This window comes from Anoplopoma fimbria, chromosome 12 (genome assembly GCF_027596085.1).
Source record: "Anoplopoma fimbria isolate UVic2021 breed Golden Eagle Sablefish chromosome 12, Afim_UVic_2022, whole genome shotgun sequence".
Taxonomy (NCBI): Eukaryota; Metazoa; Chordata; class Actinopteri; order Perciformes; family Anoplopomatidae; genus Anoplopoma; species Anoplopoma fimbria.
The window spans coordinates 26,749,989-26,765,368 of NC_072460.1; the positions used below are offsets into that span (position 1 = coordinate 26,749,989).

Here is a 15,380-nt window from a genome sequence, read left to right on the forward strand (position 1 = left end):
TTATTAAATATAATGTATAAATTTGACACTGTTTCAGGTTATAATTAGTATCAAAGTATGGAGTTTTTTCCAGGATCTTCTTGGAATTTTTTAAGAAAACATTCACAGATCACAGGTCTGTATAATCCATAAATATACATCATTTGTTTTGGTGAGTTTGGATGTTTGTTTCCATGACGTCAGGTTAGAATCATCTCCATGGTAACCATGAGGAGTAAAGCAGAATGATATTAATAACTACAAAAGTTATTTCTCTCCGTTTTTCGTGGTTTCCATGGAAACCGCTACGCGAATCTCTGAGAAAAGTCATAGCACACGATTCCTGATCAGGCAACACGATTTGATGTATTTTGACGCATGTGCTGGCAACGCTGTGGGAGGAGATACCTGGCAAACTTTGTACGGAAGATCGAGAATAAAAAGATTCAAATTATTATTCAGCCCGCAGGATTATATACTTTGTGCTGTTGCACAAGGCTTTACAGCCGAACAGAATAAACATTAATAACATCTGTGTCTTTTGTCTCCAGGACTATTTGACCGACCTGATCACGGCCGAGTCCATCCGCTACTTCCGCTCCTCTAAGCGGGTTTATCCTCACCGACCCGTCATGATGGTTCTGAGCCACGCGGCACCGCACGGACCCGAAGACTCGGCACCGCAGTACAGCACCGCCTTCCCCAACGCCTCACAGCACATGTAGGCACACACACACACACACACACACACACACACACACACACACACACACACACACACACACTCACACACACACACACACACACACACACACACACACACACACACACACACACACACACACACACACACACACACACACACACACACACACACACACACACACACACACACACACACACACACACACACACACACACACATACACACACACACACACACACACACACACACACACACACACACACTCAATCATGTCTTCATAGTTTCACTGAGGAGCTCAGAATTTAATATTTTTTACAGAATCTGGTTAAAGTCAACGATTTATTTTAAATGAGTAGAATAAAATGTTTTGGGTGAAATATCACACATTTCTTAAGGAAGCGTTCATCAGACATGATGTTCAAGAACCGTGGGAGAAATGAAAATCTGACAATAATGACATTTTAACAGCTTGTGGTTTTGATAAACGGTGTCGTTTTGTCGTCAGTGTTTAAAGAAATCCGTCTTCTTCATCCCGCCAGCGGGTTTTTGGCTTAATTTCATTTCTTTTGAAGAAGGTGTCATTTTTAATCTTCATAAAAAGGTGACAGCCAAACTCATGAGTAGGAGTCCACTCATAACTGACGGACAGACGGACGTGTTTTACCTCCCAGTCAGATCTCGTTCATGCAGCAGATGTAAACAGAACATTTAAATCACATTAAAGCTCATCGGGGGTTTTGTTAACAAAAGAACTCTGCAGGAAGACAGAGATCCCTTCTCCTCTGACAGGAATAACACCTGACACTTTAAACAGTACAAATTTAAAATTTAAAATTAAAAACATTCTGGAAAGAAATTGAACATGAAATGTTTTCAAAGGAAAATGAAGCAACTGTGTGTCTGTGGCCTCAGAGTCCGGATTGTTTTAATGTTGAGCTTTTGTGTTTAAAACAGACTAACATGCATTTTAAAAAGGTAAAATCAGCTCCATCTTTAAGAGGAAGAACCTGAAAGTGGAACATCGTTCTGTAGAAACTTAAGCTTTTCCCTAAAGTCAGGAGTTTAGAAACAAACATCAATATTACCTAGAAATACACTAAAAGTTGTTTTCAGACAGACAAAATGTATTTAATTTAAAGTGTTGAATATTCTCGCTCCTCAGAGGATATGTTCTCATTATTTTAAGTGTCCAGTCTGGTTGAATATGCTACTTACTTTAGCATTAGCTAGCTCCTTAAGGAATATCAGTCAGAAAGGGTTAGGAGTAAAAGTAGTAGTAGTCGGACAAGTAGCAGTATAAGGAGCGACAAAGTACACAAAGGAAGGAGGAGCCCGTGGTTTATGAATGGGATGAATTCAGGACTTTCACCAAGGTGATCAGGGTTAAAGTCCTGTTTGAAGCCTCTTTTTTACGCTCAGTTGACTTATTTTCTGTTTTATATTATAATATTTCTAGTTTTCAGCTACAGTTTGATTTAGGCAACATACGATCTTGGTTATGTTCATATATAAATATACAAATACTTCTCCAGTATGTACTGTTTGCCCGGGTGGAGTTTAAACAGAGTTGTTGTCTGGGTGATAAAAGCGTCGTCCTCATTTTAATGACCTCCTTTCACATCGAACATGAACATCCGTGTGGGAAAAAGAAACAAGTCCATTATGCACAGAGAGAGGATTCAGAGGCTTTACATAATGTAGAGGAGCATTAAATAAAGATGAAGAACAAGACATCTACAAACAAATGAAAGTTTAACAGTCTGCAGACACGAAACAGCTCAATGAGGCTGAGAGACAGAAAACAACCTGCTGATGGAGGAAGACTTTAGTGTTTGTTCTGATGATCTTCACCTTTAGAACACAAAGATCCACAGTGGTTCTACATGTTCCTCCAGTAGAAGCTGAGAACTCTCGTCGTCTCAAACTCAATCAAACCCTCACAGGTTAAGGGAGGAAACAGCAGCAGTTCATCTCAACATCTGGACAACAAGCAGAACATCAGTCTGCACAAATGATCAGTTTATACTGATTGGAGATCAGACGTCCATCTGAGTCCACCAAGGTAACGTTAGTCTGATCAGAAGAACAGGATCATCAATGAGAGATAATCACTGAGATCATTGATCAGCTGAGAATGGATTTAGAATAATTAGGACTTCTTGTGTTGCTGCTCAATAAAGACTATTTGTTTACATACAAGAATAATAAAGAAATTATGATTATTTACTAAATTAATTGTCTTTTTTCTACACTAGAGTACTAGTATTGATAAAATCCTAATGATACCGATCCCTAAAATGGACTAAAACACATGATCGGATGATGGAGACGACGAAATCTCAAATAATAGATACAGAAAAGAATAGAAACAATGCAGTAGTCTCTGAACCGGACGGTCTTCTGGTGGATTTGAACCCATGACCTTCTTGCTGTGAGCCTTTGTGCCATCCTCCATTAATTCAGCATTTACACATCCTCCATTATCAGCTCGTTTACATGTTCTATGTGTCATGTTTGATGCAGATGTTTCCAGCTGTGCAGTCAGTGTTTCAGCTCGTTTCTGTCCCAACGAGGACTTTTAATTATGTAGAGGAGAGTGAGGAGAAAATGAGCTCATTCATTATCACACACACACACACTGTAACCGCTAACTGTGTGTGTGTGTGTGTGTGTGTGTGTGTGTGTGTGTGTGTGTGTGTGTGTGTGTGTGTGTGTGTGTGTGTGTGTGTGTGTGTGTGTGTGTGTGTGTGTGTGTGTGTGTGTAATTAATGAACAGGAGCATCTGCTGTCATTACTCCACACACAGCTTGATGTGTCCTATTGCCTCCAAACACCAGTATAATCACACACACACACACACACACACACACACACACACACACACACACACACACACACACACACACACACACACACACACACACACACACACACAGCCTGAACGTCTCCTGTCTTTCGTCCTCTCCCAGTACTCCCAGTTATAACTACGCCCGAACCAGGACAAGCACTGGATCATGCGTTACACCGGTCCCATGAGGCCGATCCACATGGAGTTCACCAACATGCTGCAGAGGAAACGGCTGCAGACGCTGCTGTCTGTGGACGACAGCGTGGAGAAGGTAGAGGACACACACACACACACACACACACACACACACACACACACACACACACACACACACACACACACACACACACACACACACACACACACACATTAACACTCACACATATACATACACATACATAGACACACACAGTATCAGCTGCTTCCTCACGTCTGTTTGCAACGTTAAATAAAGAAGAAGGTTGAAAATTGAAAAAGTTTTCTTGTCTCTTCCACCGTCTGTCTCTGTCTCTCTCTGTCTCTCTGTCTCTCTGTCTCTCTCTCTCTCTCTCTCTCTCTGCCTGTCTGTCTCTCTGTCTCAGCTTTACAACATGCTGGTGGAGACCGGTGAGTTGGAGAACACCTACATCATCTACACGTCTGATCACGGATACCACATCGGACAGTTCGGCCTTGTCAAAGGTAAAAAGAAATAGGAAAAGGAAGTTCCTCCAGCAGAGAAACGTACAGCTTTATGAAAGAGACATATTAACATGTGTGTGTGTGTGTGTGTGTGTGTGTGTGTGTGTGTGTGTGTGTGTGTGTGTGTGTGTGTGTGTGTGTGTGTGTGTGTGTGTGTCTCCAGGTAAATCCATGCCGTACGAGTTTGACATCAGAGTCCCGTTCTTCATTAGAGGACCCAACGTGGATCAAGGCAGCATGTAAACAAACACACACACACACACACACACACACACACACACACACACACACACACACACACACACACACACACACACACACACCACTTCCTGTTTCATTTTTAAAAAAGAATATGTCTGCGCCGTGTGTTGTGAGTTTTTCTGCCTCCTAGTGGCCAAAAACTGATTAATGCAGCTTTAAGGATAAAAGTGACTGGAAGCTCAAATAAATCTGTGGATCAGCGGAGCAGAGGGATAAATCACACACAGGAGAAAGTGTGTGTGTGTGTGTGTGTGTGTGTGTGTGTGTGTGTGTGTGTGTGTGTGTGTGTGTGTGTGTGTGTGTGTGTGTGTGTGTGTGTGTGTGTGTGTTGTGGTAAAGTAGATTAGCAGAGTCCGATCCGTTCCACGAGGAGATCATGAGTTCAGAGAGAGAGCTGCTTTTCCTTCTACACTGCTCACTTTATCAAAATATTAAATATCAAACATCTCACAGTGACATTCGTTACAAACAAACCTTCTACAAGTATCACATGTACAGACAGTAAAACTCCCCTTTTATTTTAATTTTAATTTTAAAAGTGATATTTTAATATTTTTATTTTTATTATTATCATTATTATCATCATAATTATTATTATTGTATTATTATTTTATTATAATTTCATTATAATTAATAATAATGTATATATGGTTTATGTGTGTGTGTGTGTGTGTCAGTAACCCTCACATGGTCCTGAACATCGATCTGGCTCCGACCATCCTGGACATCGCCGGCCTCGACACTCCTCCAGACATGGACGGGAAATCCATTCTGCCTCTGCTGGAGACCGACAAACCTGCTAACAGGTACAGGAAACACACACACACACACACACACACACACACACACACACACACACACACACACACACACACACACACACACACACACACACACACACATATATATAAAGTTACCTGTGTTGGAGTATTATTTGCGGTGTTACTGCAGTAAAATATGTTTTCAGAGTGATGTGATAACCAGTTTGTTGAAGACAGAGGTCAGAGGTCAGAGGAGATACGACACCCGCGGGATGTCTCTCAACCGTAGCGCTTCATTTAAACACCTGGGTGCACCGTTGTTCACAAACACAACGAGAGCCATCTGGTTCGCCTGAAGGAGTTTAAATGTTCTATTAATATTCATAACGATCAAAGTGTCAACAAAAGGCAAAGACAAACTCAGACTGAGACATGTCTAACAGCAGGTTAGAGTGTCTGAGCAGACGGTTTATATAGAACTGTAAAGGCTACTTGGTGATGTCACAGACTGTTTATAAGAAGAAGACGTAGTCATGGTGACGTCACCCATTGGTTTGTTGACTGATGTTTTGAAGCCTCGAGTTAGACACTTTGGCCGTCGCCATCTTGATTATTTGCAACCAGTGAGCAGGAAGTGACCATATATGGACTGAGGAGGAGTGACGTAGAGACGCCGTATACGTCTCTGGTGTGGACCTGTCAATCAGTGTGTAGCCCCGCCCTAAAGCATCCCCTGCTTTATGGTCTGTTTGACTCTAAATGGAGCATCATTTACTAAATGAACATCATGCTGTATTGAAGAAGACTTGAAACTAGAGATTGAGACCATAAACTCATGTTTACAATGTTTACTGAGGGAATAAATCAAGAGAGAAGTAGAGTCATTTTCTCATAGACTTCTATACATAAATTGATCTTGTTGGGCATGGAGAGGATTTCTTAATTAAAAGAAGAGCAAAGAATAACACGGAAGACTTTTATCAATACATAAGATGTTTTCACTCTTCTCCTGGCTTCATTGGTTCATCCAATCATCTGCCCAGTATTATTTTTTAGTGACCTCCCTTTTTACAAACAGTTTCCAAAGACGCCGTTGGATTTCTCCGTGTAACAAAGCATCTGGTGGATCAGGTTAGCGTACGAAGTCCTGCTGCCACAAACACTCACTATAGAGCACCAGATATAGATCCATCCGCCGCTGAAAATAGTCCCCAACAAAGTCACTATTTCCTCCTGAATGTTTGATAAAATCTACAGGGACCAGCTGTATATATATATTTTTTTATCAAACTATATATTTGAAAGTAGTTTTTGAAAGACTTCTGTTGTCAGGATTAAAATAAATAAATTGAAATGTTTGCCAGGTTTTGCTTTGTGAAGTGAATGAGCATGATGATCATTCTTGACCTTGGAAAAGTAGTTTCACAAACAAAAACAGTTCAAAATCTTGACTCAAGGTCCACCGTCTTATAAGTGGAGGACGAATGCTTAGAACCTTGAATAAAAGTGGACTTGTTTGCTAGACAAAATATTGTTTGGTTTTCTTCAACTAAAACTAGACTTAAATGTTGATGGTTTTCATGTTAGAATATGAATATCCAACAGGATCTGAGTCTTAAGGTTCTTCCAGGATCACGATAGTTCAGAGATTAAGACTTCTCCAATAAAGTTTCACAGCTCAATCTTTATCATCCGAGATTTGAACAAAAACTTTCGACCCAAGTCGGGTCAGTACGTTCAAAGATTCCACGATATTCAAACTTCTTTTTATTTTATTCTGATCCAGGCGTCTCTTTGGGCTTTTATTTTGTTGATCATGAAAACAGAAGCTCTGTGGATCTAGATCTCTTTCTTTAAAACAACGACGTACCTTAACTCACTGTACGCTCCACTCTGCATCGTTGTGAAGTCTCTGTTTGAACACGTTTGAATCGGCTCTTTATGTTCTCACGGGTGCAGCGAGGGACTCTGCAGCATCTGTTCCTTCTTCATCCTCGTCCTCTGTGAAGAACAGACCGATCCGTCACCGTCGGGGAACCAGACATTAGTTTGAGCCAAAGAATGACGAAGGACTTGATTCTGTAGAGTTTCACATGAGGATCAGATCTGGACCTGAGAGTTCAGGACAGACGGAGTCGGTTCAAGCTGGAATGGAACCAAAGTTTTGTTGTTCTGAGGCAAATAACAAGTTTAGTTGTGGCCGTTATTTTCATTGTTATGATGCATCCTTGAACTCTTTCAGAAGGACTTACATTGGCACAGAAGAAGTTTTTTGTAGCACAAACAAACAATTTCTGTCTCATAAATAAACACTGAAGTTTAAACTGTAAGGCACTAGCTAACAGAACTTTCTAACAGTGTAAAAATCCTCAAAAATATAAGTATATATTGTAAAGGTAAATAACAAATTCTGATGCAAGTACAATGTAACAAGTTATCTCGTCAATTTCGCCAATTGTCACCATTAAAAGTATGCCCATTTACTTATTAGTAGTTCCTGTTTTTGTAAAGAGAAAAGTACAGATGGAAACAACTATCACTGCATCACTGTGACGTGAAGAAATTAAAACCTTCTGCAGTCATAAGGAGCGTCTTTAAGTGGATATATCAGCTTTATTTGTGATTAATATAAGAGATAATGAAATCCTCTGGGAGTGTAGGTCTCATTGAATTATGTGTGTTCACAGATATTGTTGCAGTCAGACACTTAATGTTTTAAAGTACTTTAATAGCCTCAATGTTAAACCTCCACCACTGACCGTGTTGATCAGTGGCTCAAACTGCACTAATGAACTTCCTCTCCCCTCCATCAGTATCTTTGCCTCCCTGCTCCCATCTCTTGAATACATTAAACTTTAAACATTTTAAACATTAAACACTTTGCTGACGATGCAATAGATATACCACAGAACATAAACATACATTTTAACAACAGCTAAGTGTTTTACTGTGAAGGTACCGCTACCCTGTGGTTCAAAGTGTTCTTAGCTCTGATAAATGCTACCTAGCTTAGCCATGAAGTAACTTTATTACTTTAAGAAACACAACTGAGTCTTTAACAAGTTAAACTCTGGATTTTGCTGCACTGACAGCTGTCCATCATGACGGACGATGAAATGCAAGAAAATCAACATAAAAGCAAATTAACGTCTTTTAACCCTCAAAACGTTCATCAAATTGTTCTTCAAATAACTCAATTTCCCACCTCACCTCCTCGTTTTCTCAGTAGAACCTCTGTTTCTTCTACTTTCACTTCTGCACAGTTTTTCTCGTCTTTCCGTGAAACCTTTAAACTCAGTTGTTTGTTCGACTGGAAAAAGTCCTGCAGTTGTTTCCACTGTGGTTGTTCCTTTAACGGCGGCAGTACAAATCCAAATATTATTCCTAAAAGTTAAAGTTACTAACATCCCAGAATAGAAACCAGATGGAGGCCGTCTCTTAATGAGGGGACATGAGTGTGTTATGAATATAATATAAATGTGTGTAATTCTTGATTTGAACTGAAGTGTACTCAATGTTCATGCGGCACAAAGAGGAACTTTAATATTTCATCAAACTTGAGTTTAATTATGTGAAATGACATCAGTGCAGCACATTTAGCAGCTAAGAACGGGTTGATGAAACAGATTATTTTGTTTCCAGGAGTTAAAGATTTAAATAAAGAGAGGACAAAGGCTGGTTGTGGTGACTGTTAGTTGTTGCTAAACTGAAAATAACCTGCAGGATTAATTAATAAATACCTCCCACTGCTGTTTCTGTTTTTGTTCTTCTACAGGTTTCAAGTGAACAAGAAGCCGAAGGTGTGGAGGGACTCGTTCCTGGTGGAGAGAGGGTAAATCCACCACATCACAATCTATTTTAACTCACATCTATTATCACCGCTAATAAACTATGAAAATATGAACCAAAGTTGTAATAAATGAAAATATCACCAGGTCCTCCATGAGACAGACAGATGGTCTTACAAAGTGTCCAGCAAACAACATCCAGTCTTTGATGCAGTCAAAGAAAGACTTAAATTAGGAAGGAAATAGTTTCATAAACAGAAGTTGTCTCTGTGTATGTCAACAGGAAGCTGCTGCACCAGCTAGTGGAGGGGAAGGAAGTGTCGCAGGAGGAGAACTTCCTGCCCAAATACCAACGAGTTAAAGACCTCTGCCAGAGAGCCGAGTACCAGACGCCCTGTCAGCAGACTGGACAGGTACGCTCACGGTGACACAGGAGGTGTTCCTGTTTTCTGTCCTGATCCTGAGTCTGATACTCTACTCCCAACACACATCTCTTTACTCCAAGTACTACTGCTCTACTTCTGGTCCTACTCCTTCCAGTCCTTTACTTTATCCAGATCTTCTTACTCTCCTGATCCGACTCCTTCCAGTTCTACAGATTTAGTCCAGATCTTATCACTGTCCTCCCAATCCTGCTCGTCCAATCATATTACTGTTCTCCAAATAATACTCCATCCACTCCCATTACTGTCTTCCAAATACTACTCCTTTACTCCAGATCTTCTCACTGTCCTCCCGATCTTGCTCGTCCAATCCTAATACTGTCCTCCCAATCATACTCCTTCAAGTCCTTTTACTGTCCTTCTTCCAGTCCCATTACTTTCTTCCCAGTCCTACTGTCCTACTAGAGATCCTACTCCTTTCAGTCCTACTACTTTACTCCCGATCTTATTACCGTCCTTCCAATTCTACTCCTTCCAGCCCTTTAACTGTCCTCAGGTTTGCATGACTTTTCTCTCCATCCCATTACCTACTTTATTCCCTGTTCCCTCTCTTCACTCCCAATACCGTTCATTTTCTCCTGATCCCGTCACGTTACTCTTGATTCCATTGACTTCACTCCTGATGCTCCTACTCGTGGCTAATTACTTGATAATATTACTTTACTTCTTATCCCAATACCTTACTCTTGGTTTCATTACTTTACTCCAGATCCTAATTAATTTATCCCAGTCCCATTACTTATTATTCATACTTTTCAAATTTTCAAAATGACTAAATGTAGCTGAGATTTTCCTTCCAAGAAAAATCATCAAAAAAGATTTTTTTTTGGAATAGAGGCAGGAAAACTGTGATGGCTACTGGCTGCAATAAACAAACAGAGACTTGAAAGAAACAGAGTGGAGCAGTAAGAGGCTTCTGTCAGAGGGATGAGAACCAGATGTCATCTCCACAAACAGACAGATACAATAACAGAAACTAATGAGCAGAAGGAACCGAGCACAAAGGACCGAAAGCTGCACAATCAAAGAGAACGGACGTGGAGAGATTCACGACGGAGCAGCACAACAGAAACTTTTCATCAGCTCTGTCACTGTCTGTGTGTTTGTGTGTGTGTTCATGATTGTTTGAAGTTAATTACACTTGTCGAAAAATCCTTCTAGTCAGTTGATTAGTTTCTTAGCAACAGTGTCTGCCGGCTGCAGGATGGAGAAGATGTAGTTTCAGTGTGTGTGTGTGTGTGTGTGTGTGTGTGTGTGTGTGTGTGTGTGTGTGTGTGTGTGTGTGTGTGTGTGTGTGATTAAGAATTCAGGCGTTTTGTCAACAGTAGAAATGTGTTCGGCTCCTGTTAATGAACAACGGCACAGTGACCAAACAACAAACGCTGGCAGCCAAAGAGAAAGGGAGGAGTTTGTGACTGTGTGAATGTGGAGAACTCAGCTGATCAGACGACGGGTAGATGATCTATTTTACACATGCTGCGCTCAGGTTTATCCCAAATAGGGCAGTGCACAAATATCGATATAGCTTACTATAGCAATAGTTTTAAACAACAGTCTAGAGAATGAAAGCCGAACAGGAAGTAACATTGAGGAGTTACTGAAAACTGAACCTGGAGGAATGGAACATAAATGGGATTCACCCAACCATAGTGACCGACAGCTTTACTTTATGCACTTTATTTTATTGGTTAGTTTATGTCATCTACATGTAAGTCAAGAGTGGACAGTGACACAATAAGAAAAGAATACAGTATGTATTTTATTTTCAAATGAAGGTGTATCAAGTGCATTCTAGTAAAAAGTGTTCAGTGACACAATGAGAATACAATACGCACTTTATTTACATATCATTTGTTTATGGCAAGTGCATTTCAGTTCAGTGTGCTCTCTGCTGAATGACTACGTGCGATATACAAATACCTTTTAAAGTAGATTTGATGCAATTTGTCCACCGAGTTATCAACATGTGATGTATGTATTAGACTATTTCAGCTCTATTTTAGATTTTTTTTTGCAAAATTGTGTATTGCAATATGTATCGTAACGCAATATATCGCAATATATTGTGATATTGTATTGTGACTCGTCTATGGTGATGCGTATCATGTAGTAACTGCTAAACCCAAAGGTGTTAAAGAGGTAAAATCAAATTAATGATTTCTTACTAAGTTTATCCATAAAGCTCTTGTTAGTTTTGTAAGTTTGCAGATTGTCTTACTGTGCTGCTCTTGGTGTGTTTGTGTGTAGAAGTGGCAGTGTGTGGAGGACGCCACGGGGAAACTTCGGCTCTTCAAGTGTAAGAACGAAGGAGGAGGGGCTAAGAGCTTTCAGAGGGGCGTGGCCGGTCGCCAGCGTCAAATCAGCATCAAGTCTCAGCTGTACCAACGCAACGCCGACGACTGCGACTGCGACCTCAGCAACCTCCGACCTCTGAACCCACGGCCCTCCGCCATGAGGCCGTTCAACAAGAAGCCCTTCTTCTCCAAGAAGAGTGAGTGTAGATTATTGATCCAGCAGAATAATAACGGTTTAACATTTGTTTCACCACCATTATTGTTTCACCATAATTAATCATACGATTGTGTTTATTTTAGTTTTCTAATGTTACTGTTTCCTTATTACCCTATTCACCTGTAGTGAAGACACTACAGGTGAATAGGGTAAAACAATGTACTAATAGATATCAACATGAAACTACACCAGTTGATCACTGACATTAAGATGACTATTTTTTATATTACAAGTTTTCTGAAATGTTATGTTTGAATATGCAAATGAGGCATTATCTAATGGTAACTTTTGGTGAATTCAGGAGAAATCTACAGACGCAAACAGACAAAATAGTAAAATAAACACCAACTGTTTTGCATGTAGCGCAATAATATTTAGCCTCACAGCTCATCGGTTAGCGGCCATTTAAACATGACAGATTCAAGTTTACCTCATTGTTAAAAAATATTTATTTGGTTGTTTGTTTGCTTTCGCTGTTAAAATATCCGATTGTACTTGACTTCTTCAAGCTTTTCTGCTGGACTGGTTTCAGTCAGCTCACCTGGTGTCCTGATGAGGTGCTGACCTCTAGTGTTGGATGTGTGAACTGCATCACCTCCCTCTGTCAGAGAGATGCTTCAGGTCTCAGTGAGGAGGAGCTCTGTGTTGCAGAACAGTATTGCCTCCTTTTTCTTGTTACTTTCCAAGGAAATGCTACTCAGGAGATGGAAGGATGGTTCAGTAGTTATTGATAAAGTCTGTTCAGTTATGATATCACAGTTTTCTTTCTGTTCCTGATTGTCTCAGAGTTCAAAGCCCTGAAGAGTTACTCCAGGAACCGGTACAGCCGCTCCGTATCCATGACCAACAGTTACCCCGGCAACCACAGCTCGGAGGACGGGACCGACTGGGCTCAGCCAATGAGAGAGGAGTCTGAGGACGAGTATAGCGGGATGGGAGGAGTCTCCAACGCCTTGGCCCGGCCCAACTCCCACAAAGTCACACACAGGTGAGTCGAGGGGTTACGGTACATCAATCAGAAAAATATGTTTTACATTTAATGACATCTCAGTCTGAAAGTTACCTCCTCACGTCATTCCCTAACCACTTCTCATTGACCTCCATGGAAAACGTCATGAGGTCAAGGAAAGGTGTGAAGGAGAGTTTATAAGGAGTTAGGAAAAGAGAAGCTGACTCCACTTTCACTAAACTACGTAGTTATGATGCTAAAGCTAACGTCACTGATGTTGGTCTGCCAATGAAACTACAACAAAGAAGGACTACAAAAAGACACAAACATGACCCCATGAAAGCTATTATATTATAGCGTATAGGATATATAAAGCGCTACATCATCAATGAACTGTTCAATATCAATGTTTCCTTTTTGCAATAATGTAGATTCAACCGTTCAATTATATTTTGCTTTTGAACAATGGAACTAGTCTCTGACGGCTCAAATTGCACCAGCTGTGAATTGTTAAGAAAAATATATGATGATTTCATATTTTATAAAATAACACATCCAGAAAAAAAGGTGTGAAAGTCTGCTCCATCATTACAAAGTAAATGTCAGCTTCTGTGAAGGCCTGCTGTGTGTGTGTACTGATTTTATTCATTTACTGTTCGCTTGTTCTCCTGCAGATGTTCCATTCTGCCCAACGCCACCGTGAAGTGTGATACTGGAGTTTATCAGTCTCTTCAGGCCTGGAAGGACCACAAGCTGCACATCGACCACGAGGTAACACCAAGAAGTATTCACACACTTTACTGCAGTAAAAGTACTGATACTAAACAGTAAAAATACTCTGTTACAGTAAAAGGACTTAAAACATTTTCATTATTTATATAATTACTAATACATTAACAGTATTAACATTATTGACATTATTACTAACGCAGTTAGATTACTTACATTATACTAACACATCAAAGCGTCTTTGAGTACCTAGAAAAGCGCTATATAAAATTCAAGTATTATTATTATTATTATTAATATTAACATTAATACTAATAGATTTGCAATAATAACATTAATACTAATACTAATTAACATTATTAACATTATCACAAATATATCAACATTGTTTGTGTTTGTGTTGGTAGTTTGTCTGCTTTTAACATTTTTATTAAGAAATATGGCACATTAAAACAATTACATTTTAACAATGATTATACCGTTAGAAAAAAAAAAAAAAAAAGAAAAAGCCTTAAATCTGGAATAATGAAAAAAGACGACATCAAAATATTTTAATATATAAATAGATTTCTATCAATTAACTAATTGATTCATCAACATATCACTTTCTGCAGCTGGAATTGTATTTTCAGATTTATAACAAATAAAAAACATTACATTTTATAACCCGTTGTATGTTTTTGTAGAAAAATCTTAATTTGTAAAGTAACTAAAGTTACTTAATGGTCTCTGTTCTACTGTTGACTGAAGGTTTTTCTCTTTCTGTCAGATTGAGACGCTGCAGACGAAGATAAAGAACCTGAGAGAGGTCAGAGGTCACCTGAAGAAGGCCCGCCCCCTGGAGTGTGACTGTAATAAATACCTGTGAGTGACACACACACACACACACTGAGCAGTGTGATACCAGAGGACATTCATGGTGTTAACGTGTATGTTTTACAGGTATAAATCCAAACTGAAGAACAAGCTGAGGTTCAGAGGAGGTGGAGGTGGAGGTGGAGGTCACCCCTTCAGGTGAGACCACAGACGGAGGAGACCTTCAGGGTTTCTGGACTTAAGAGGGAAAGAGACAAAGGAGTCTGTGCAGGAATAAGACTGATGAGAGAGCTGGACCTGGTCTGTCCCAGTCTGGATCAGAAGGAACTGGTCCAGTCTGGGTCAATATAACCTGGTTTGTTCCAGTCTGGATCAGATGGACCTGGTCTGTCTCGGTTTGGACCAGTTGAACCGGGTCCAGTCTGGGTCAGAAGAACCCGGTCTTGACATGTATCGATCAGTCGGAACAAGTTTGTTCCAGTCTGGATCAGTTGGACCGGATCCAGTCTGGGTCACCTGAACCCAGTCTTTTCAGGTCTCCATCAGTGGGATCCAGTCTGTTCTAGTCTGGATGTCTAATCAAGGATCACCTGAACCTAAATCTGCATAACACGAGAATGAGAGCATTTCGATTGCCTCTTTACGGCTCTCAACATGGCGATACCTTAGCCAACGGCAAGCAGCTAACAGCGCTAACAGTGCTAACAGTGCTAGCAACAGACACAGTGCTGTTCTGACTTTTCAGCACTATTGTTAATTGTGTGTGTGTGCTCTATGAGTGTGTGTTTGATGTGTGTGTGATGTGTGTGTGCAGGAAGGGCGGGGCTCGGGACAAGAAGGAGTGGCTTCTGAAGGAGCAGAAGAGGAGGAAGAAGATGAGGAAGATGATCAAGAGGATCAGAAACAAC

General features: G+C 40.2%; 1 protein-coding gene across 1 annotated transcript in view; it reads left to right on the top strand.

The window, feature by feature from the left end:
* Window positions 1–9,072, top strand: part of LOC129099332 (extracellular sulfatase Sulf-2-like) — a 56,992-nt gene extending 47,920 nt beyond the window's left edge. The window contains 7 exon segments of the mRNA XM_054608532.1: window positions 531–700; window positions 3,655–3,671; window positions 3,674–3,804; window positions 4,115–4,214; window positions 4,378–4,453; window positions 5,153–5,281; window positions 9,012–9,072. Coding sequence (XP_054464507.1) covers window positions 531–700; window positions 3,655–3,671; window positions 3,674–3,804; window positions 4,115–4,214; window positions 4,378–4,453; window positions 5,153–5,281; window positions 9,012–9,072 — 684 coding nt within the window.
* Window positions 9,073–15,380: the final 6,308 nt, after the last annotated feature.